The 25,021-nt window shown below is 39.2% G+C and overlaps 2 protein-coding genes across 4 annotated transcripts; one reads left to right on the forward strand and one right to left on the reverse strand.

Annotated features, from left to right (window-relative positions):
- Positions 1–4,634: 4,634 nt before the first annotated feature.
- Positions 4,635–9,043, reverse strand: arl3b (ADP ribosylation factor like GTPase 3b). Its single transcript, XM_003441736.5, has 6 exons — positions 8,905–9,043; positions 8,273–8,416; positions 8,065–8,181; positions 7,920–7,970; positions 5,812–5,997; positions 4,635–5,712 (listed from the first exon to the last, which is right to left on the reverse strand). The coding sequence occupies exons 1-6, from the start codon at positions 8,905–8,907 to the stop codon at positions 5,665–5,667; spliced, it is 549 nt and encodes a 182-aa protein (XP_003441784.3). The 5' UTR covers positions 8,908–9,043; the 3' UTR covers positions 4,635–5,664.
- sfxn2 (sideroflexin 2) lies at positions 8,447–23,398 on the forward strand. Of its 3 annotated transcripts, none has more exons than XM_025909512.1 (13): positions 8,447–8,587; positions 9,862–9,921; positions 13,967–14,217; positions 15,473–15,643; positions 15,739–15,837; positions 16,472–16,547; positions 16,870–16,955; positions 19,052–19,112; positions 19,195–19,261; positions 19,364–19,413; positions 19,493–19,542; positions 19,630–19,677; positions 22,672–22,771. In XM_025909512.1, the coding sequence occupies exons 3-13, from the start codon at positions 14,063–14,065 to the stop codon at positions 22,769–22,771; spliced, it is 963 nt and encodes a 320-aa protein (XP_025765297.1). In that variant the 5' UTR covers positions 8,447–8,587; positions 9,862–9,921; positions 13,967–14,062. The 3 variants fall into 3 exon arrangements, with proteins under 3 accessions (XP_025765297.1, XP_003441785.1, XP_025765296.1); XM_003441737.5 differs by lacking the exon at positions 8,447–8,587 and adding an exon at positions 9,189–9,700 and having other exon boundaries at positions 22,672–23,398; XM_025909511.1 differs by lacking the exon at positions 8,447–8,587 and adding an exon at positions 9,189–9,662.
- Positions 23,399–25,021: the final 1,623 nt, after the last annotated feature.

Here is a 25,021-nt window from a genome sequence, read left to right on the forward strand (position 1 = left end):
AATAAAAACTGAAACAATAACTAAAATAAAATAAAAGTAAACAGGAAATGTCTGCTCTAGTTTCAGTCTGTTGAGGCTTTGTTTACTGAGACTTGAGATGTCTGTGTGACTGTGAGTCAGCTGCCAAACAAAGTATTGTGCTTGTGTTGTAATACCTGTTCTAAATCCCTTAAATTTTGACAAAAATCTTATTATAACAGCAAAAACCAGTGAAAACTAAACAAAAACAAGTAAACAATCTCTGAACTGTAACATAACTTGGAAATAGTCAAACAGATTGCATTAGTTTTACAGCAGTTATCTCAAGGCACTTTATATAAGTAAAGACTTGGCGATGGTAGGGAGGAAGAAGTCCCTCTTAACAGGAAGAGAGAGCTCATCACTTTACAGGTGAGGGAAAAGACGGAGAAGAGACACATAGGGAGACTTTTATGGAAGCTTGTTTCTGCTCCTTACAAAAGAAAAAAGACAAATCTATACATAAGTCAAAATTCTAGTTTAGTTATCTTAACAGTTTTGACTTGCTTAGAAGTTTGAGTCAGTAAGTCAAAATCTTGAGGTAATAACTCAAAATTTCTACTTAGGTCTGGCTTTCAAAAATAAATAAATATATTTTAACTTGTGGAAAGAAGCTTCTATAGTTCTGGGCCTCAGTTTATTTCCTGTTCATTATTTAAAACTCAGCCATCGACCTGATACAAGGTTAGTTTCAAACAACAGCTAAGCACACATCATGTTTGTGGGCGTGTGATTTACTTTGGCAGGAAAACCCCTGAAACTCTTCAAATATTGAAATCACTGAAATATCTGAAAGTTGTAACAATCAAAAAGTTGTCACTACCAAAAATTATGACAACAAATGTTTAAAAAAAAAACATACATACATAAAACTTTCTATCATTCTCATCACACCAATTTACCGATTCTTATAAGAGTTATGTAAAAGTAGAAGTAGAATTCATGACATGAAACATTTTTTCCAACTGTACAACTTAGTCATTTGAAGGTTAGCAAATAGCTTTGCGTAGTTATATTAAAACTACTGGGTGGAGGTGAAAGACTGCAGTGTCATACAACTGTTTATCGCTCACATCTGTAACAGTCAAGTGCTCTCAAGTTAAACAGGGGCCTTTGTGGGTGGATGAGGTGTATTTCTTTCCTGATATTTGTCACTACAGCTCGGGGGAGAAGATTCAACGGTTCCTCGAGCACAGCCCCAGGACATGAGGCACTTATCCAGACCGGTGGATGCAGCACCACCTGCCTGAAACCTGACTGCCTGTCAGGATTTGATTTGACACTGCAACTGTTATATTGTAATGCATACTCACAGGAATGACATGATTTTGTGACACAATATTTTGTAACACAGGAAGCCATTGATCCTCTCCAGGCAGTACTGTCTGGTTTTCACCAGTAGTACCTGGAGTAACAGGAATAACACGGGCATGCATCATCAGTGAGGACCAGCTGCTAGACATGCAATGATTAGACATTTATAAGTCATTTGTACAAGTCAGCAGTGGAAGTAATTTTCCCGGTGTATCACGATGGTACCTTACAGCTGTCATTCTGCATTTTAGGACAGGCTGAGCCTGTAGCATCTCGGAAAAGAACATTCAGTTGTGGTCAGAATTTGCATACGCTCATCATGAGCATGATGTCATGGTAATTTTGAGGTTTTAATAATTTCTTTGAAATGTTCTTTTTCCAGGTTGGAATGATTATACAGCATGCATATTTAATGCCTTTAAATAAACCCAATTTAGTTAACAAGTTTAAATTTATTTTGGATTTTCTCTAATCTACACGGCATCAAATACAAACTCAAATATATACATATACTGATTTAAATATTTTAGTAAGGTGCTGAAGCTTCTACAGTGTCTTTTAACTTGACAAGCCTTATTTACTTCCTACTAGTGATCACGACTGACTATAACAGTCAGTTTCCTCTTTGGTAGCATAAAAGTTATTTGTTTTTCAACACTCACTGGAACACCAGTGTCACTGTCCACAGTAAAACGACCATATATCACCATGCACTGAGAGGGTGCTGACCAATAAAGAAGCTCCTGTTCCAAAATTGACATCTTAAGGCGTGAGTGAAATTTCAGCTGCCTACTTGGACAAGCCAAATGGCTTCTGGACAAAAGTTTAATGGTCAGACACAAAGATTGAGCTATTTGGCCACAGTGTTTGGAGGATTACATTTTTTTAACTTCGGGTCAAATCAGCAGCTTAGATGGTTCAAATGTCAAACACAATTGTGTTCCAACAGGATAATGATCCCAAACACATATCAAAAGTGGTGTGGAATTGGATGAAGCAAGCTAATAGTATGCTTCTGGTAGGGATTTTACAAAGCCCTGTCCTCAACCCTATTGAAAATTTATGCTTGAAAGCCGGGTTTGTACCAGGAAGCCAACCAATTCTACCAACTCTGCCAAGAAGAGCGGTCAAATATCCAACTGGAATTATGCCTGAAGGTTGTTGATGGCCCAAAACCCTGAAATGGATAAGCGGAAGAGAGTCGATTCAAACTTATGAACCCAATTTTTGTTTTTAAAATCGTTAAAGGTGTATGCCGTACAGTCATTCCATTCTGTAAAAAGAGCAGTTCAAAGAAATCACTAAATGCCTAAAATTACCATGACATTCATGCTCGCGATGAGTGCATATAAATTTCTTACCACAACTGTAGATATTTTGGAAACATAAGCGCATGTTTTTTCCATGTCATAGGTTGAACTACTGTCATTCATTAGGTCACTGGCAGAGCTCTATGTGGGTGAGGGTGCATTTTAGCTGTATGCTAAACAAGCATGGTTTCTAAAACTAGAAGGTGTTACCTTTAGATCAGTTCCTTTACACATGCATCTTAGCTCTTGAGTACATCAGTTATAACATTTCCACTGGTGTGTGCTGTGTGCACTAGGTGAAACGTGCATATAAAGGAGTTAGAAATAAACCCAAACCTTACCCCTAATTTTAAATAGGTTAATGTTTTATTTCAAGAAACAAGAAGTTAAATTTACCTTATATGTTTGTTTGTTTTTAGCTGTAATCATAATTTCAGACAGGTTCACTGATTTTCAAACAGGTTGCTGGATGTGTCAAATTTTTGAAGTTATATTATCCTTCACAGTTTGACCTTGTACACCTATACAAGTGCAACATTTATGATTTTATGTTAATGGCACATCAATGATTTGCATTGTATTCATCTTAAATTCCTATTTAACAGAAAACAACTTTAAGTTTTAAGTTTGATGTTTTTCAAGTTGGGCCTTCAAAATTGCTTTTCTACTGCACATTGGCTGCTATATATTAAGCAAAGAGTTTGAAAACACCTTCAGGAGACCTCAGAGTTTTTAGTTAATAATGTGGAATTTCAAGAAAGGAATATTTTATTAAACATCAGCATTTATTTATTTATTTATTTATTTTAGAGAAGCTAAAGAGATGATTGATGGCTGAATATATGTTTAAAGCTCACTTATTCAACATTAACATGGTTTTAATTCTTTGAATAAATAGAATTCCAGGTTTTGGATTTAATTCATGCAAAATTTGACTATATTAGAAACAAATCGTGGCTAGAAGATGATCTCAGTATTAAAATATAGATCGAAATCAGACCTTTATAATATGCTAAACCTTGTTTTAATGTCACCTACCACACATGGTGATATAACCCCAGCAAGTTTACCCAGTATATACTTTTTGAACTTTTCCAGTGAATTAACAGAAAACAGAGAGAACATACAGGGTGCTAGAGCTTGTTTCTATTACTCTACATCCTAGACATTAAAGTGGTGCAGTTTTGCTATTGAAGCTGTCATATATCCCATGATACTGATGCTCAAGTTTGCTCATAGAACAGAAATTAACAAAAAGTGAGATTGTGACACTTGGGGAACGTGTAAAACTGGTTTGGTTGCTGTTTTTCACAGACAGTAAAAGTGTCTTTCAGCCCTGGAAATTTCATGTGTATATCTTTTGTATTTAAAAAATTAGGACAGCTCAAATATGCTAGAAGAAATAAGGCAACTCGAAAAGCAGAACACTTATACCAATGCCTATATATTCAAGGGCTGGTAATTCAGAAAGAAATCCCAGAAGGAAGGTAAAATTTTGCATGGATCATTAAATGTACTACACTTACTTAATATAAAACAATCAGCTCATTCTGAAAGATTCAGGATTTGTCATGACTCTCAACACAAACACTAAATGAAGGCAGTTGACTCACACTCTTGGACACTGTTTCAGTGAACACTTTGTCCCCCCATAAAAGTCTAGTTATTTCTCTTTCGGTTAACTAAAATCTTTGCTTTTTCCACACCTATTATCTCACTGTATAATAATCTTGTGTGACGCAGGCTTATACCAGCACACGAGAGGGACAAATGTGTGCTGCAGTTCCATACAAGTAGGGTATCGTACTGCTAGATCAAATCCACATTTTGATAGTGAACACAATGCTCTGCGCCCCACCCATCAACTCCCACAGCGGCCTCTCCACAGAGGGTGGTTGTTGTCATTAAGCACACGACTCCACCTGCTTATGTGACCAAGTTTTCAGTATCCAAGTATGTTACTGCATCCAGAAACTAAATGTAAGACTTGTGAAACATTTTCTCGTGTTTTTATTCACATACAGTATTTTCAGCTCTGAACAGATTACATTCAAGAATATCAAAAGGAGTGAATTACCTGCACATAGAAATGCACTGGGACATACAGTACCTATTCCTCTGTTACAGATCTGCTAACATACATTAGATATGCAAACATTATAGACTACAACAGGGTAACAAATACTCTATAACATGTGCATAACGTAACATATGAACACAGAGCCGAGCTATTTACAGTTGATCGAAAAATGTCCGTAACCATTTAATTTCAGCCTCCTTTTTACATATTAACATGTAGAGTATTATTTTATCTGTAGTGGGGAGAGTTGGACTGTTTCTCAAACATCCTTGAAATCACAGACACACACACACGCACACACACACACACACGCCGCATGAGCTGTTGTTTAAAAGCGCTCTACACTCTACTTCACCATAAATAAGACAATTACAAAAATATACGTCACTTCAAACAGAGCCATAGCAGGAAAAGCGCTTTACAGCCTTTTGTGGAATGATGAAAAACCAAAAACAACAAAAACTGTCAAGACATAGGAGTGAGATGGAGGGAGGGGGGGTGGTTTCCAGGACAGCGTGTGAAAGAGCTTAAAGAACATGTTGGAATTCCAGTGAAAGACAGCAGTTTAATGGGAATGTTTGAGGCTGTGACAGGCTGCGGATGGGTGGCTGCGGTTGGACCGAGATGGTGACGTGGGCGGACGGTGGAGGGGTGGAAGGGGTCGATTTTCTGGCATGGGTTCCCTTTTGAAGGCAAACGCCCCTCCTCGTTGTAGAGGCCAGCACAGGAAGATGTGCTGAGATTAGTAAACATCAGCGATGCGGGAATGCAGAGGGGTTAAAAAGTCCAAGTCCATGTTGGATTAGTAGTGTGTGTACATTCACAGGTATATCCCTTGTACTAAGGCTCAGGAGGGTGCAATGTGTGTCAGTGTATGCATGTGTGCTGCTGCTGTTGCTGCTGCTGCTGGTCCTCCTGATTAGTAGAAGACTACAAGCAAAGCTATTTTTTCTTAGAGTTGACGCTCTTGCAGACCCAGTTCATGCCCTCCTGTATTAAATTTAGGGGAGGAAGCAGTGTGGTGAGAAGAAAAATATATATATTTTTTTTTTAAATGCAACAAAGGTGAAGCACAGTTCGTCTGCTCACCTGAATCCCCTCGCCAGTGAGGGCGGAGCAGGACTGGATCTGCCACATGCGATCCCGGATGGTGTGCAGATTGAGACCCTCTGCGATCTCGGAGGCTGGGGCGGCAGTCAGCAGGTCCTGCTTGTTTGCAAAGATCAGCACAGGAACACCACTCAGCTTCTCCTCATCCAGCAGCTCAGCCAGCTCCTGCAGCACACACAGACACACAAACACACACATCTGTCAGCTACACACTTACACAACCAGAAGGGACTTCAACTATACTGTACTGTAAAACATCTCTAGAGTTCAGATGTGAAACACCATGAAGCCAGCCAAACATAATGCAAAGTTTTCAGGTCCATAAAGTCCTTGAAGTGAGGCGAACTGATATAAATACTTGGTGGATGGCGCTGGTAGACTCCAATATGAATTAACAGGACTTAAAATATTGGTGAAAATTTTGTTTGGATTCTCCTGATGCCATCAAAAATCAGAGTTGCTGTTGTTCATCAGAGTCGCCTTGAGGCGACTTTTGTTGTGATTTGGCGCTATATAAATAAAATTGAATTGAATTGAATTGAATTGTTGCTGTTGGCTGTTAGGCGTGAATATTGGTTGGTTTCCAAAATGACTGTATCCATGCAAGGAGGAACTTTGCTTTGTATTTAGTGTGAACAACACCCTATAATTAAATACACCATACAGCTGAACTTACTTCTTGTAAAAGTTTGAGTTACTGACTCAAACATCTGTTTAACTACAAACTGAAAAGGTAGATTCCAATTTTGAGTTATCAAATTGAAATCTTTAGACAATAACTCACAATTTAGACTTACGGTGGCCCATAACTGTTTTTGTTTTTCAGTAGCAGAAAGCAGCTTCCATATAAAACCCTCCAACCTGGTGGTAAAGTTTTTGTTAAAATAAGCAGAGGGCCAAAGGATAATTACAAAATGTATCCTTAAGAAGAAGAAGACCTTTAAGCTGCTACTTTATTTCCCAGGAGTTTGCCACATGGATATATTTTATATTTGATTTGGGTCAGATTTTATGATTTTATGCCTGATGCCCTTCCTGACACAACCTTTCAATTTATCCCGGCTTGGGGCTTGCACTAGGAGTGCACTAGCTTGTGCATCCTGAGGCTGGGTTTGGGTCTCCTCCCGGAATCAAACCAGGTATCTTTCGTGTATAAGGTAAACACATCAGCCACATTTAAAGTCAGAAGCAAAACATGGAATTATCCATTTTTTCTATCTTTCTAACATAAAATATATATTTTATATATTATATAGCCTAACACCTTAAACGCTATATTAACAGTCACCAGTTTCTGTAATTATTAAAAAACTATTAATAAAATGTATTTCCTGCTTATTAATTTTGACCTTTTTGTAAAAATAAACTAAATGGTTAAAAGTTTTAGGATTGGTTTGGTATCATTTACAAATGATTTGGGGGAAATAATCAGCTGTTTAATAAAATATAAATAAAATAATTGGCTTTCTTGCCATAAAATGAATCTGTATGAATAATCTGGGACAGATTAAAAATTAAAAATGTCTGAGTACTGGGTAATTAAAATATTATAAAAAAAAATTTCAAACAGTCCTGTAAAGTCCCATATTTGAACCCACACTAGTAAAAAAAAAAATGTGAAAGCCAACTAGTGAAATTTACTGAATGGTATAGAGTTGAATTTCACAATACTGTAAAATACAGCATGTAGAATACTTTTGACATTTTTAACACTGTCTTTTTAACACCTCTTAGTACATTTAAAATTGAAGTTGAATTATAAGACTCCTCCAGGGCAGTACTTCTCAAAACGGTAGGTAGAGGAAGACTCAAAAATTTAAAATATGCATACATTTAACTATTTTTTTTCAGTCATAATTAGAGTACCATCTGGAAACTCCAAAACCTGGTTTTATTTTTCATTTCTGTTACGAAGAATGGTACAAGGTTGAGCAGAAGACCTACAAAAATCTGAAATGGAATAACCCTAATTACTTATAATTTACTTATAACTATATATAGTCCAATTCTTTTTTATCACCGTTCATTTGGTAGGAAACTGAAACTTCTTTGGTGAGGAGGCAAAACCCTTATACACGGTTACATACCTGACCCGTTTCCTCAAACCTCTTTCTGTCAGCGCTGTCAATGACATAAATCTGAAACAAAAAGTTTTCTTTGTTAGTGTGTGAAAGAGTTGCATGTTACTGAAATTAAGGTCATATTGCTTCATTTGGTGCATCATCTCCTCACCAAAACATCTGTGTTTTCAAAGTAGTTCCTCCAGTATGGCCTGATCTTCCTCTGGCCTCCAATGTCCCAGACATTTAGTTTAAACCCCTGAGACTGCACGCTCTTAATGTTGAATCCCTGCAGGAAGAAGATAAAATAAGTAAGAGGAGGTGAAACGCATGAAAGTTCCTCGACCACGCTTTGTATACAAACACCCTTTGTGTCTTACCTGCGTGGGCGTGATGTGGCTGATGTCCTCAGATGCCAACTGTTTAAGGAGTGTGGTCTTCCCACCGTTGTCCAGACCCAGCAGCAGTATCCTCACCTCCTGGTCTGGTGTGCTCTTTAGCTTGCGCAGGATGGACAGCAATCCCTACAACAAGCAGTTAAAAACAACAGCGTGGTGTTACTTTTCCGGGGGGACAGGGGGAGCACTGCTGCAGCTAACCACCATTGCAGAAACACATCTCTTCTTTCCATCCACCAACAGGCCATTTCTAGCACCCTCTATGGATTTTGATGATGTACAAGCACTCGTCTAACGGTAACAGATCCTCTGAGCAGCAAGTCAGATCTTCTGCTTTGACTTTCTTGATCCTTTCGGCTAATGTGTTTCCCAGGCAGGGCTAGATAACGGCACGCAAATGGGAGCTAAACACAGCTAACGTGCTAAGCTAATCTCCCCTGATAACTGAACGAAGCAACAAGGCAGTCGATTTTTTTTTCTTTGTCAACCTAGTGGTGACGGAATTTATTACAATTGATAAAACTAAAAACGGACAATAAGGTGTAGAAGTATGAGCACTCGAGGAAGTTTGCGTTAGGTTATGGGCTAAATGTTTGCGATAAATTAAAACTCACCATCTTGTTGCCTTCTCTCCTGGAGACGCCGCCGAGGGTTACTAAGGGGAGTGACGTCAGACGCAGAGATACGCACAGATTCTGCGTCGTGTTGCATTCAGGAAACTTTTTTTTTTTAATGGGTAAAATAAAAAATACCGACTCTGATATTGTTTTGAGGGGATATGGGTTTTTTTGTAATCCAAATGTATAAATTCTATTCATCAAAATTTATTTCCCTGTGTTATTCGTTCTTGTAGGGGCTCGTCACTAAGTGGTCGTTATCGCAGTAGACCAGGGTAAACGGGTGTTCCTTATTTACATATTGTTTTAAACAAAGTACCATGAAGGCATCGCTAAACCCCAAACTATGGTGGACGAGTTTAGTTAGCTACCTGCTAAATGTTTAATTGTTTTTAGACAGTACACTTTGAAATCTCATTTTGTGCACTCTTCTTGTCCATAATGTTAAAATAAGTTGACGGATACAAATTTTTACTACTTTTTACCTTAACAAATTGGATATACTGTCACCGAAGTAATTAGCTAGCTACTAACAGTAGCTGTAAACTGGAGGGGGATTAACTCAACATCTGGAACCGCTCCCCCAGTGTCTGATTTAATTTTAGTCTTCAGCCAAATATCAGGTTCGGTTTCCACCGGTTCCCACGCAAGGATCTGCCCCATCTGCTCCAGCCTTTGATTGGAGCACGACGTGCCACGTGCGCTTTTTTTTTTTTTACTATGCTTGCACGGGAGTTGAGCTGACCACCTGGCAGGTTCGTGCTCTGCTGGCCGGTTGGAGGTGTATACACAGGTATATTTTCGGTTTCAAACGGCGGTGTTTGCAGCTGGTGTGTCGGTGTTTCGGCTCGTGCTTTGCTGGGGGTCCTCCCCCGTCAGACCCAGCTGGTAACGCGAGGACTGAGTTGCATCAGTCAGTGAGCCCCAACTGACATGTTTTCACTCTTTTCACAGCACTTTGGTCGGTTGTCTTCACACAGATCTCCACACATTTCTCTTCTCCACAAACTGCATGTAAGTAATTTAGCATTTCAACCATTAGCAGCCACGTGCTACTACTTATCCAGATGTTACTAGGGCTCTGGCCTACAGATCCAGTTTGGCAACCTTCTGCTAGTCAGTAGTAGTAACTACCTGTACTGCAGTACTCTGCACGTTACATCTCTTATTTCTTTTACTCCACCATATGGATGAAGAAATAGTAATCATAGAGTGATGGATCAGTTGACTCTACAACTTCACTAATAATCACTGATTTTTCATTCAAAATATTAAAAAAAAAACAAAAAACCCACAGTTCCAGCCACTTAAATTAGAATATTTTGCAATTTGCTCTTCATTTGTTTCAATAGTTGGTCCACCTTAACCAAGCCTCGTCTTAGCCAGCTACAGCAGTGAAATGTTGCTTTACATCAAAACATTGCTTATTATCATTTTAATTACATAATAATATCTGTCGGGGATTATTTAGCTTCGTTTAGTACTTTTAGTGATATATCTATGGCAGTTTAACTTGTAATTGAGGATCACTGAAGTGCAATACTTGCAGTTCTACCCAAGTAACTGCTCCTCCAATCAATAATTTATGGGATCTGTGCTGTGCTATTGCCTTGCAGCAAACATTTAGGTCTTCTTGCAAGGTTGTGGCTTATTATTCGCATCATAATCAATCAGCCTCCCTATTGATTTATCAATGAACGAATCAATCATGTTCTCCGTGACCATGGCCAAATTGATTAGTACCCTGCTGACCTTCGCTACAGGTGACGGTTTCATTATTTGCTTTGGTTCTAGTGGAAATATTTGATAAGGGCTTGATAAGTTGTTTAACAATGTAGTTAAAGCTGCATTTTTGTGAACAAAACACTACATCAAGATTTTCAGGATACGTGCTCTGCTGTCCTCTTTTTGTCCTCATCACCTTTTTTTGAGTGGTTAATCATTTGTTATGAAAAAAAAGTTCAGTCTTTTCTAGTTTTAGCTTTTAAATGTGAAGATTTGTTGTTTCTTTCTGTTTCAAATTAACTGTAAACTTAATCTTTAATCAAACAAAGTAAGGAGTTATGAAGGTGTAATAAGTTTTTTCAGATGCAGTCCTACATATGTCCTTTAGTATTATTATTTATATGTCTTGGTAATAGGATCTACGTTGACTTATTCTCCACCATGTTCCACAGACCTTTGACCTATTTTGTAAACAAACAGCTTCAGAAATAATCCAGTTCCAACCAGGCTGAACCTTCAGAGACCGCCGATATCCTCTTCTCCTCGTCCTTACATTTCACCTGTTTCAAAACTTACTTAAAACTTACAGTAAGTGCCTAATGGAGATGAACTGTGGGACATTTGGATAGGCTGAGCTGTAGTCAGCACGTTTTGGATCCCCCGGTTGCTTCAAAGCAAGCACAATGGTGCAGTTGCAAAAATCTCAAAATCACTACCCGAGGACTCATTACCAGGAGGTGGTTGATGATTTCTAGTAGACGTTTGGGCTTTGAGGGTTTTTAGGCAGTTTGTGTTTGGTTTAAAACCAAGAGCAGATGCTTCCAACAGCCTAACTTTAGAGAGCCCGAGCTGCAAAGCTACAGGATATTCAGAGCAACGATATCTCAGCAGGGTTTGGAGGAATGATGCTGAACAGACGAAAGTTAGTATGTTTACCAGTGTTTAATGCCAACATGGGCACAGTTTCCTTTAGGATATGTGGTGCAAGGTATTTAAATATGTTACTTTTGTGGCTATAACCACCATAATTTTATGAGGAAGGCAAGCTGCTGAGCTCTGAAATCCCTTTGTACAATACAAGCCACATTTATATCACAGGTTTTATTCTTTGCACTTTAAGCATTTTATACTGTCAGGTCCATAATTTGTCGGATAAAGATACAATTTTAGTAGTTTAGCCTCTGTACAGTGCCACGCTGGATTTTTAATCAGACAGTTAAGATGTGACTGAAGTGCAGACTTTCAGCTTGAATTCAAGGATCTTTTCTGGGTCTTTGTGCCTTTCTGGTTTAATAAATGAAAAGCCTGCTCTGGTAAAGCTGTTAAAGAATATCTCATTTCTTTGCTTTGAGAAACTCAAGGCAAAAGAATGTTGTTGCTGTTCTTTGGGTGATTATCTATTTGCAAGCTTGTTCCAATTCGTGGGCTGAATCTGAGCAGAGAGTATACCCTTGTGTCTGTGAAGGTTCTCAGTCATCCAGGTCATCGTAGTCAAAGGAGTTTGCAAAGAAAAGCGTCTGGACTTCTTTAAGTTGCTTGAAGACGTTTCACCTCTCATCCGAGAAGCTTCTTCAGTTCTAAGGTCAAATGGCCGAGAGTCCCAGATTTAAACCCAGTGGGAGTATCCCCCCAAGGAGGGACAAAGGACCCCCTGGTGATCCTCTAATCACATGCGCCAAGGTGTGAAAGCGGGTGTGGGACCTAATCAGCCAGGGTTTCGGGTGAGCCCATTGTGAAACCTGGCCCCACCTTGTCATGTGAATTCCTGAGGTCAGATGGCCCAGGATGTGAGTGGGCGTTAAGGCGTCTGGGGAGGGAACTCAAAACTGGATTATAGATGGCAGATTAGGTCCCACACCCGCTTTCACACCTTGGCGCATGTGATTAGAGGATCACCAGGGGGTCCTTTGTCCCTCCTTGGGGGGATACTCCCACTGGGTTTAAATCTGGGACTCTCGGCCATTTGACCTTAGAACTGAAGAAGCTTCTCGGATGAGAGGTGAAACGTCTTCAAGCAACTTAAAGAAGTCCAGACGCTTTTCTTTGCAAACTCCTTTGACAGAGTATACCCTTGCACACTTCACAGTTCATCCTGCTACTTCCATCAGCAGTCACGTCATCAATAAACACCAGCGACCCGGTTGCACTGGCAGCCATACATGTCCATTTGTTTTGACATGATAATGTGGTACACTTCAGATCACAAGCCGTTTCTCTTCACATCATTCTGGTCTATCTTGATTAGTATTTTCAGTTTCTTAATTATTTTTTTAGAACTGTGCAGGCTCTTTTAGATGCTTTCTGGCACAGTCTAATCTGGACTTCTAGACCAGTGTAACCAGTGGATTGCAGCTTCAAGGTGATCTAGGCAGACTTTGACGTCACTAAGCCTTTTGGAGTTGCTGACCTGGCCATCTCATTCCTTCTTCTTAAGAATATACCAGATGGTTTGATTTCTTTTATTTCTTTTAGTCTAATGAAAGCCTCTTTCACTTGCACTTGCATTTCTTTGGACCTCGTATTTAAAATTACAGTTAAAAGCTATAAAATACAAACTCAATGCTTTGAATTAACTCCAGATGTGTGATCTGCTTCATTTGTTGTAAGAAATGAAGGCTTGTAAGACTTTAAATAATATTAAAATAGATGTTTTTGTATCCTGCACATTTGCTTAGTTTTCTCCTCTCAAACATCACCATCATGAGCATCAAATTCAGCATGTACGCTGATATAACAAACAGCTGTCTGGGTTCACTCCGCTGTTGTAGTTTTGGTGCTCTAGACACTGACATCACTGTCAAAGCTCTCGCAAATTTAATTAAGTGACCCCGTGAGTCCAGTCAATCCTTCATTATGGAAGCAGAAAGGCTAAAAAGATGATTACGTGTTCGCATGGACTCCTTACATCCAGAACCACAATGGAATGAAGCGTTGGACTGGTAATAAAAACTAAACTAAAGCTCACAGCTTTTCAGATTTTTTATGGATACATGTATTTTCATAATGAATATTATATAACAGGTGCATATAAAAAAACCTCTAAAACCCAAGGGAGTGTTATGAAATTCTTAGATTAGGGAAAATGAGGAGACTGTTTGGATGTTAATTATCCAAATAAGTTTTGTGTTGTATCTCAGCTTTATAAACATACACAATTGCATGTGGGATGTTGAGTTCAAAGGTAGAGAAAACTACTGTCTCTGAGCCGCTGAGCTAAAAAAAAACAAAAATCTGTTAATGTTACATCAGCTCAAAGGAGGACAAGAGCATGCATTAACTATACACCAACTCTCTGATTGTCCTGTAATAATGTCTTTCTTCCCCTTTTCCTCAGGATCTGACTGCAGCTGCTGAGTGACGTCCCGCAGAGCGAACACAGGCTGCGAGGCTTTTTGATGCATTAATCTGCACCTGGATTTTAACAGACGCAATGGCTCTGAGCTCGTTTGACATCGACGCACCACGATGGGATCAGTCTACGTTCATGGGGAGACTAAAACATTTTTTCAACATCACCGACTGCCGAACAGCACTCCTGCCTGATTCGCGGTTAGATGAGGCCAAAGCTTTAGTAGAAAGCTGCAGGTGAGAAAATGAATGCACAAGCTCTAAAATGTCTCGTGTCATGTGACCGTCCTCAAGTTTCCTTTGATAAGAAACATTCAGGGCACAGTGGCTCATTGGCTTGCTCTTTCCTGGGTTCAAGCCTGGAAATGGAACGATTGTTTGGAGTTTGCATGTTCTCCCAGTGGGTTTCCTTTTAGGAGCTCTGGTTTCCCCCTCTATTGGAAACCATCCTGGGTTAATGCTGCCTATGATGGCCCAGGACACCCTCACAAAAGAGTTTCACTCCATTGTTAAAGAAACAAAACGCTGGAGAAAGAAAATATGACCTTAAACTTGATATTCTTATGTTATACTATTGAACTTCTATGCAGACTGCTTTAGACAGTTTTAGCTACTCTGTATGATAAGTACAAGTAAGAGTGGTCATCTCAGGCACACAGCTCTGGCTGCAACCACAGAAACCCCACCGACTTGCTGGATGGCCAATCAAAAGAAAGTTGGATTATGGGGAGAGGAGCTAAAGCACATTGTTTTAGCCAAGCAAAGGCCCAGTATAAAGATAAATTATTTTGAACTGTAAATCACGCAGAGCCAGTCTGCTACAGTCCAAGAATGAAAATATAAAGTTGGAAATGAGAATAATACATTGTTTTTAAAATACAGTCCCTCTATTTCTTTTTAAAGGTAGTTGAACAGCTAACTTTAAAGCTAAATGAAAGTTGTGGTCTATTCCTTCAGTATTTCTGTCATCATTACCTTTTCCCTGAGAGACCAAAGGGGAAAAAAGCAGATCAGAGCGGACAAGTCAAGTACAGACAATGCTGGTCAAGTTGCCAACAACTCGTTATGCAAGTATAAGTGCAGTAAAAGCTGCTGATAGTGAGCTAGTCCTGGCCAGACCACTAGCAGCTCTCATGCTGATAACAGTACAGGTGAATCCCCCCCCCTCTGCAGACAACCACAGGAGGACAGGCCTAATACTCACCCTGAAAGAAAAAAAGAGCATTCTGCAATTGAAAAAAAGCTGAATTTCACATGCAGAAGACAAAACTAACAGCAGAAGGGCAGTTTAAGTAAAGAAGGAAACCACCTGTCATGTCTGTGGCAAAATGTTAGAAATTCCCATTTTACGTTCAACGTTTTGCTTCATACCCTGTTCTCTTTGTTGTAACTGTGCTTCTGCAGATTTTAATATGATTCTGTGGCAAGTTGTAGTTACGAAAGGCTCCACCAGCATCATTGAGTGTGTTTTTGTTTTTTTGCTGCTTTGCAGGGCGGGATCCATCCCTCCTGGCACCACAGTAGAGCAGCTCTACTATGCTAAGAAGCTGTACGACTCAGCTTTTCACCCAGACACGGGAGACCGCATGAACCTCATCGGCCGCATGTCATTCCAGGTACCCGGAGGCATGGCCATCACCGGCTTCATGCTGCAGTTCTACAGGTAGAGAAGCGCGAACAGGCCGAGCTGCATTTTACCACATCCTACTTTCTTGCAGAGGAAGTTTTACAGGTTTCATAATTCATGTCTGTTTCTAGGACAGTTCCTGCTGTGGTGTTCTGGCAGTGGGTAAATCAGTCCTTCAACGCTTTAGTGAACTACACCAACCGCAACGCTGCCTCCCCCATCACTCCCAAGTAAGCGCTCTTAAGACTTTAAGTTTGTCATTTCACATCCTCCAGATAAGAATCTGGTGAACTCTCACAGCATCAGCAAGCAACTAGAAATTTTTGAGGGCATCAGTAGAGGTAAAAAGAGCAGTAGCAAGTTTCACTGCCACATACATACTTCACCTTATTGGTAATAATTGTTTCAAACCTCCTTCCAAAATGGTCTGCACAACAAAATGATTTGATCCTGTCTTCTTGGATTGATTTACAGGCAGCTTTTTTCATATCCAGCCATCAGGTGCATGGTGTGTACTGGTGGATATCATGCCATGCACCTGTAAAGCAGTTTTCACACATGAACTTTGGACAATTTTGGGAGATATTTTCTAGAGTTATCCTTTCTCACCTGTAGCACACATCAGGAAATGATCCCTTTCACAGTGTATCATAGAAATGGGAAATAGTGGAAGCTTAACCAAATGCACACTTACAGTATTTGGATAAATGTAAACATAGGTGCATTTAAACACACCTTAATTTTATCTGGATGCAAAGCTCCACATACTGAATGCTGGCTATTTTATATGCCTATTTATGTGAACATTAAAAAAACAGTCTTCTAATAGCAGCTGCTGTTCGGTGCCTTTGTTGTGTCTCTCAGACAGATTGGAGTAGCCTACGTTACAGCGACCAGCACAGCTTTAGCAACAGCGGTCGGACTGAACCTCTACACAAAGGTACAAATGCTGCACACAGGAACTCATACAGCGCTGACTGCTTTTAAGAAGTGTTTTGTCGTCAAACTTATCTGGATGCGATCACTTTCATGCCCTATGTTTAAAATAATGGCCAAACCAACTTATAAATAATAGTTTGGGTCAGATCTGCTATGCTTTTCCTTGGTTTCTGTCATATATATCCTGTTGCTGTTGGTGAACAAAAACCAACAGCAACAGGAACAAAAGCTGAAAATGTCCCTTTAACCCACTCACAGCTGCACAGCTCTTTACAGGTATTACGATGATATTCACGATGACTTTTCGCTGCTTTTTCCCACAGAAAGCTCCTCCTCTCGTGGCTCGCTGGGTCCCTTTTGTAGCTGTGGCAGCTGCCAACTGTGTTAACATTCCCATGATGAGGCAGCAGTGAGTCCTCCTGCGTTTTTCTTTGAACTGCAGGGTTTTTTTGGCCATGTCTGCTGAAACCACAGCGACTCTGTAAGGGCAGGCTTCCTGAGGAGACTCAACCACAGAGCAGTGTTTGCTGTGTTAGATCCTGAGAGAAGGTGTTCTGGAGAATTACTGATCTTAAAATAGTGGCGTGATGTGTAAATCTCTTTTAGCTATGGCTCAGGGGATGGTAATGTAGGTCAGTTGGTACAGGCTGAAATATTTCAACAGCTATTGGATGAATTGCCGTGAAATTTTGCACAGATGTTCATGGTTTCCAGATGATGAAGCCTTCGGCCTTTGCGTGTTTTCCTTTAGCTCCACCAGGATGGTTTTCAAACAAACTTCTACTTTATATGTGAAAAATCTCCACATCTTCTTGATGGAAGGTTAAGTGCACCAGTACTCAACCAGAATCCTAATTATCTCAGTGATCTCAACAACTATTGCACTGAATCTCATTAAATTTGGTTCACATGTCCATGCTTCCAGCACGAGTATAATTATTCAGTTTGGTAGACCTTTTTTTATCTACCAAGGGTCCCTGGGAAGTCAGAAATTTAGCTTTCTCCACCCTTTTGTTTTATGTCACGGCATATTTGTGCCATTGAAGTTAAAATAAAAAGGAAAGAACAGATTTAGTAGAAAGCCTTCCTGTTCTCTGAGATAAAAGTTGGGAAAAATAGGAAAAAATGTGAGAGAGACCTCATATTCTTTGGCATTAACGACACAGATAAAAAAAGTAGAAGAAAAATAGGGTTTAAAGTAACAACTACCAGATGTCATAGCCATTGTGTAATTAAATAATTATTTGTGCCGGAAGTAAAGCAATAAGGAAATACTTGTTATTTTAATTTTGAATCACCAGATTATCAGAAGAAAGATTTTCCAGCGTACCGATGGTGTCGTTTACTGTCGCACCTTCTTACTAATGTGTGCTGTCATTGTTTTCCATCTGCGTGCAGTTTGATGATCCACCCTCACAAAGTGAAGTCATATCATTTGTTAAATTAAAAGCAGATTTGACTTTTTCTCTATAAATTTGTGGTTTAAATTTCAGAGATTTTGAGTTTTTAAGATTAATTAAGGCTCGTAAACACAAAGAAAATTCCAGCTTTAATTTCAGTAAATGTGTTTGTTTCTCTGAACATCACGCCTCCTTAAGCTTATTTTTAACTTTTACTTTGAATGGCCATTATGCAATAATTAAATACCTGCCAAACCAGTTGCGCTAACTATTTAAAGTTGGCATATTTACTTGCTAAACTGGGATGGTTAGGACTTCTGTATGTGTTTGTGTAGAGTTGGTACAACAGAGGCAGCAGTCGTAGTTCAAGATAGCATTTTGCTGAAATATCATAAAGTTAACGTCTTTAACTAGCTTACCTTGATTTCTGTGCGCATCTGTGTGATCTCTGAGCTGCTTAAACATTTCTGTATTTGCAAAAACAAGAAATCCATACTTTTAATGTTACTCTGCACACTCTTAATGTTTTTTTGTTTAGTTTTTTTTCTGGAAATCTCAGCAGAGATCGCTGCATTCCACGGGTAGAAAAACAGGAGCTGGCTCATTTTCACAATTTTGTTCTCCAGTTTGATGCCTGTGACATTCCCAATTTGGAGAGAGCACTTTTTTATCTTTTTATAGCTTAATTTTGGTGCTTTTGGGCATTTATTAAGAAAGTGAAGGTGATTGAGATACAGGGAAGGGTCTGCAGCCTTTAGTACAGATCCTCTCACGTTATTACAGATTATTACACTTCTTATTGGGTTTTTGTTTTCAGTACTGAAGGTTTAAGATGAAGTGAAGTCAGAATAGCTACCCAATAAAAGAGTGTTTACTGTGAACTGTGCAGTACTTATACTTCTATTGTATATTGTTAAAGTACAGAGCAAGACGTGAAACTATAAAGCTATGAAATAAATCCATAATAAATTAGTGAAAAAATACAATAAAACAGAGTCACACACTTCCACATTCTCCTCTTATCTCTAAGAGAAACACTTATTCATGTTCAGTTTCCTTTTTCTTTGTTTTTAGTCTTTTCATCTTAATTTTCTCTGTTTTTCAGGGAAATTCTGAATGGCATCGCCGTCACAGATGAAAATGGCAACAAACTTGGCCATTCTACGGTCAGCGCTCTGCACACACTTTAAGGCACTTTGTAATGTGTTTATTTTTTCTTAAATTGTCTCCATTTTTTTCTGTTTGCAGAAAGCAGCAGTAAAAGGCATCACTCAGGTGGTCATTTCTCGGGTCACCATGGCCGCACCAGGAATGAGTATGCAAAGAAGTGTTTAGGAGAAAGTTATGTCATGAAAGTATGATAAATCCTCTCTCTCTTCTTCACTTAATGTTCTTCTTCTTCTTCTCCTTTTGTCAGTTGTCCTCCCAATCATCATGCAAAGGCTGGAAAAATACAAGTTCATGCAGGTAAGACGTTCGTCTTCATTACCGTTCTCCTGCTAAATGTGTGCATTTGTCCTCATTGTGCTTTTCTCGCTTTTTATAGAGAATCACATTTCTCCATGGACCAATTCAAGTGATGCTGGTGGGAGGGTTGTAAGTACAGAGAGTTTGCAGGGTCAGGTGTACTACAATGTCCTCTGGAGTATTTCAGTGGTAACTTTTGTCCTTTTTTTCCCAAAGTTTGATCTTCATGGTGCCGGCTGCCTGCTCCCTGTTCCCTCAGAGATGGTAATGAAACTGTTTCTTTACTTTCACACATGAAGTTTGTGGACTTTAAGGAGCGTCAAGAAATAGTTAGCTTTAGTCAGCCTGGGTTCTTGACATACATGTATATGTACATTTTCTCTGTGCTTTATCGGTCTCTCACATCATTGTGGAGGAATTTTGACCCACTCTTCTTTACAGTTTGTTGAAGTTTACGAGCAGTCATTTATTCTCTTAAATGAGGTTGAGGTCTGGACTTTGGGCCATTGCAACACCTTGATTCTTTTCTTTATCCGCCTGTTGTGCTTAAGATCATTGTCCTGTTACGTGACTGAGTTTCAGCCAAGCTTTAGCCTTAGACCTCACATTTGACTTGAGGATACTTCGGTATACAGAGGCTTTCATGGTTAACTTAATGACTACAAGATGTAGAGATCATGTGGCTCCAAAATAAACCCACATCATCAGCCTTCCACCGCCGTGCTCACAGTAAGCTGTGCTGTCATGTTCCTTTTGGAGAGAAAGGGCTTTCTCCTGGCAACCTTTAGAAACAAGGCCTTCATGTTCAGTCTTTTTCTTTGTACTCAGGCCTGCAGAGTCAGTGATGTAGCTCTTGGGTTTTTTGCAGATTGTTTGAGCACAAATTGACTTTGGGATGAATTTGCTGGGACTGTGGCAAATGTTCCAGACCAGCAAACTGCCAAAACCTCTGTTTTTATTGAGGTTCCCACACCTGCTGATGATTAGCAGCTCCTGGCTGTTACGTACTCTCTTAATTTCTGTGGAAACAGTAAGGGTGTATTCAGTTTTCATAGGACTGCACACAGTTACATTAATAGGAAAAAAGTAAGTCCTTTGTTTAAATAAACATTGACTGTATATAAAAGATGGAGGATTACTCGCATAGTTGCTTATTGGTTAGTTCTGTTTTTGAAGCTCAAACTGAGCGTTTTTGATCTTCAACTCATCAGAAAAGCGTTCACTGAAGTTCTAGATGAAGGGAGGAGAGGAGTTGGTTTCTATACTATAGAAATATAGTATTTGTAATCAAAAGAGTTGCTCAGAATTGCCCTTAAAACGCTTTAAGACACATTGTCTTCAGCTTCAAATGGTATGCTCTCTCTCACATATGTTTGAATTGACAAAAATCAAAGTAATACAGTGTGCTGTGTGACAAAACTTAGGAATAAATCATAAATAGAAGAGTTTTTGTAGAACCTTCTCTATAGGAGGAAGCAGGTTATCAGAACCTGTGTCTAAGTTAAGTTGTAGCTGTTTCACACAATCAGCTTCTGCTACAGAAACTAGTCCACACTAATCGACTAGATTTTAAAAATCCAAAGCAGAAAGCTCAGGTTTTCAAGTCCTGTGGCTTTGGTCTGATAAAAGATGTTCGTGTTAGTGCAGCTGGTGGATTAATTTGCGACGCTGGAATTCCTGGAGTTACAGTAAATCCTGCTGCAGTGTTTTGGCCTCTAATCAGCTTTCAAACGTGTTGTTCACTCAGACATATTTCATCATCTCAGTCTTCAGATCCAGTTTTAAATTCACAGAGAAAATTAACTTTTGGGAAACAATTTTAACTGAAGTTAGATTTTCAAATAAGGATGCACCTTATCCGTATGTTAGTTTGTTTTGAAAGACTCAGAAAAAATGTGACAAATCATATTTTTACGGGTTTATTTCCACCTTACCAGCAAATTAGAAATATAAATTATAATGTAAGCCTGCTTGGGAACTCGTGATCATAGATTTAAATGTTGGTTTAGTCTGATTGTGCAGTCCAGGTCTGGACTTACCGCTGTATATTTAAGGTTTGGGAGTGACCCGATAGTAAAATGGTGAGGATGCATACCACATGCCATTCCCTTTGTTTATATCTCATCTCTCTCCGCTGCTTTTTTTCATAAAAATATAAAATGCTCAAAAAAGAAAAAAGTATTGATGAGTGTGCGGTTAACAGGTGCTTCTAATGGTCTACAATCAAATCAGTAGTCCATAAGTCATTGTTCTCTGAAGGCAAAGCTAAAAAAAATGAAATGTCAGTGAGGCTAGTGGAATTAAAACACGAGCGAGCGTGGAATGAAGACGCTTAACAACTGCTTTCCAGATGTTCACTGTGACTTATGGTTTAGCTGGTTTTTAGAGTAAAAACACAAAACTTTCTCATGGATTTTCAGTTTGGAGAACATGAAGATTTTCCCATTGGAAGTATTTCAAACTTTAAAGGGTACCTATTTTCTACTTTACCAATTCTATATTTTCTACTAGAGCAGCTGTGTATGGTTCACAGTCATGTTAAAGTGGGCCTTAGCTCATAAACTGGCTTCCACCTTTACGTTCAGTCTCTTTTTATCCTTTTGCACGAGTAAAAGCACACACACTGCTCTCTATATGAAATGTTGTCCATGTTTAATGGAACTTTCCACTATTGTAACAGTGTTCATATGACAGAAAATAAAGAAAAATGCAGTTCTTATTTTAAAAAATTTGGGGGGGATAAGACTCACTTTTTTTTATTTTGAGATTAAGCCAGGACTTGAACGATTCACCCAGAGAATAAACCTAAAATCGCCTGTTCTTTGGTCCTAATGTCGCTAAAGGTTCAGGAAGTAAAGTGTTCACACACAGTACTAAAGACAGGCACTTGTCCAGTTATCTTTAATAAAACCTGTCAAAATGTTGTACACTTACATTAGAATAGTGCAACTTTTTAACTTCAATATGTTGCTCATTTTAAAATGTCCTGTGTTGTAAAACTCATTTATAACTCTTTACTGAGGCTTCGAAGAGCTGTAATAACAACATTATAACAATGAATATAAAGTACGTGTCAAATAATAATTTGCTTTCCTAATTACCCGAGTAAATTTTGTTAATTTTTTACTGACAAAAGTGTTTTTTGTCCACTGCACTTTCATTAGCTTTGACTACAACACTTTGTTTTGTCTTGATATGCAAACAAACCTTTGACTGTGCTCCTCTTTTCCTTTCTGTCCTCTCTTCCTCCTCCTGCAGCTCTATGGCTGTTTCGAAGCTGGAGCCCGAGCTGAGAGACTCCATCAGGTCTCAATATGGGGACAGCATACGACACGTCTACTTCAACAAAGGCCTCTGAGGTCAAGAGGGCTGATAGGAGTTTTCTATTCGACACACAAGACTGAATTCATGTGTTTCGATATCATGACCTAAGTCTGTCATTATTAGTCACAATGAAATGCTTCTTTTTCATTACATTTTCAAAGTGGTGCTTGTATTTGGATGTTCGCTGTGGGACTTTTGATCAGTGCTGTCACTTAATTCTTACTCTAATCACAACAGTCTGGATTCCTGTTGAGAAACCAAATGATCTACTCTCAGGAACAGCACATCAGAATAAATCTGTTTGCTTTTTTGTCTAGTGTGGCTCTCCTGTAGCTGCTTCCATTGTTTCTGTCTCAATGTTGGAAAATGGGGTCTCCCAAACCTTCTTACAGTCTGTGCCTTTTTACAAAGTGGTAGGAGAGAAGCAACACTGAAGGCATTAATGGCTTTACTGTGAAACCTTAAAAAAAGAGAAAAGGTTACTCTATGCATGAGTCAAGTTTATTGAGGTTGTTCAGTGGAGGCTGCTGCCCTCTTCTGCCAGAAAAGAGGTAAATGTGTGATCTGTCTCTGTGATTTATCTGAGACGTTTACCAGCTGGATCCCTTCGCCGTGTAAACTCTGACCTCTGTAAGCTGGAATAAAACCACACAAAATTGAAGCACATCTCTTCACAGTGGTGTTTATTTAATCCAGTGATCGTTCATCGTGTGGAAGATGCTCAAACTTTAACAAACTTTATGGAGAAAGTTAGTCATGACGTCAGCTGCACCCGGAGCACGTGAGGAAAAACAGCAAACTCAGTGGCTTCTGTGACACATTTATGTGAGTCATGTGGATGCCAGAACTCACTGCATGTCTCAGCAGTATCAGTGCTGCTTTAATAAAAAATGTTCTTCTTCAGCTACATGAAGGAAAAGAAGTCCTGCAGTGGGCTGAACCCACAGAACTAAAGGTCTGTTTCCCAAATCCAAACTGGGAGTTTGTGCCATAGTAGAAAAGCCTGATAGCTGAAGGCTCTGCCTCCCATTCTGCTTTTACCCCAAGTAAGCCTGCAGTCTGAGAGTGAAGTGCTTTGTTAGGATAATAAAGTACTAAGGGGTCTTTAACATATGACTGGCCCCAATTTAAGATTTTATATGTGAGAGTAATATAAGTAATTCTGAATTTAACATGGAAAACCGGCGAGACCTCTGACAGAGCCAATCCCAGTCAGGCCTTTACACATTCCCCCTCTGATGGAGTCTACAAGCTCTCTTAATTAACCATTTATCACCCAAGTTTCTATAGCTCTAAAGGACCCCTTTTTTGTAATTTTGGCTCTAAAATTACAAAATAATTCTCATCTTTCAGGAATCATTTGAATTTTCTCTCTAACACAAATGGCAATGGAGTGCTGATAAATAAAGAGTTAGGCGGCTGAATAGAAAAGCACCAATCCTCACCCTTCAGCATCTGCAGTGACTGATACTGCTGTCACATAGAGCCAAGACCATGCCCATCCCTTTTTTCAAAATCTACCCTTTTCACTTCATTTTCATTCAGGCACTTATAACAAAACTTCCAAAATGCTTCTGCATCTCAAAATCGTTTTTTGACCGTCTTGCTCTGTAACATTAAAAATCAAACATTAACAGCTCCGTTGTGACAGTCCTGAAATAATCACTTGGGACTTCTTTCTGTGAGCCTGTGGCTTTTCCTCCAAATCAGACAAAAAACAGATTCTGCACCTTTTTGGCTTAATAATCCACTTTCACTTAAGACTAGCTGGTTTAAAACATCTGGTTTAAAGCACTTAATGTGGGAGGCAGATTGAAAGTGGGGAGGAAGAGGGTGTAGATTTGGGCCCCAGGCTCAGGGAAGGGAGCCGACTGAGTTGGTGGGAAAGCAAAGAGAGGATCAAGGAGTGCAAAGATACACAAACAGACTTCTTCTTCTTGCGGCTGCTCCCTTTAGGTGTCACTGCAGTGGATCGTAAGCCTCCATCTGTCACTCGTCTGTAACAATGTGCACGTCCTTCTTCACTACATCCATGAATCTTCTCTGTGGTTTTCCCCTTTTCTCCTGCCTGGCTCCTCCATAGGCCTTAGTTTACAGAATCAATGTATGTATGTATTTGTTTCAGTTTAGTTTGTATTTGAAAATCACAAAGACTAAAATTATTACAAAAATTATTATTACTAAAATTTGGGACGCTAAGTAAAACGTAAATAAAACAAAATACCGTTTGGAAAATTCATAAGCCCATATTTTATTCACAACGCAACATAGAAAACATATCACA

Source organism: Oreochromis niloticus, linkage group LG8 (genome assembly GCF_001858045.2).
Source record: "Oreochromis niloticus isolate F11D_XX linkage group LG8, O_niloticus_UMD_NMBU, whole genome shotgun sequence".
Taxonomy (NCBI): Eukaryota; Metazoa; Chordata; class Actinopteri; order Cichliformes; family Cichlidae; genus Oreochromis; species Oreochromis niloticus.

What these genes read in the sequence shown, in the direction of transcription:
- arl3b (XM_003441736.5), bottom strand. An exon ending in TTGAAAACACAGATGTTTTG is followed by an intron (nt 7,971 to 8,064) that starts GTGAGGAGATGA and finishes TTTTTGTTTCAG; the next exon opens with ATTTATGTCATTGACAGCGC. An exon ending in GGTTTGAGGAAACGGGTCAG is followed by an intron (nt 5,998 to 7,919) that starts GTATGTAACCGT and finishes TGTGTGCTGCAG; the next exon opens with GAGCTGGCTGAGCTGCTGGA.
- sfxn2 (XM_025909512.1), top strand. Translation starts at nt 14,063, where the DNA reads ATGGCTCTGAGCTCGTTTGACATCGACGCACCACGATGGGATCAGTCT. An exon ending in TTCATGCTGCAGTTCTACAG is followed by an intron (nt 15,644 to 15,738) that starts GTAGAGAAGCGC and finishes GTCTGTTTCTAG; the next exon opens with GACAGTTCCTGCTGTGGTGT. An exon ending in GCCTCCCCCATCACTCCCAA is followed by an intron (nt 15,838 to 16,471) that starts GTAAGCGCTCTT and finishes TGTGTCTCTCAG; the next exon opens with ACAGATTGGAGTAGCCTACG.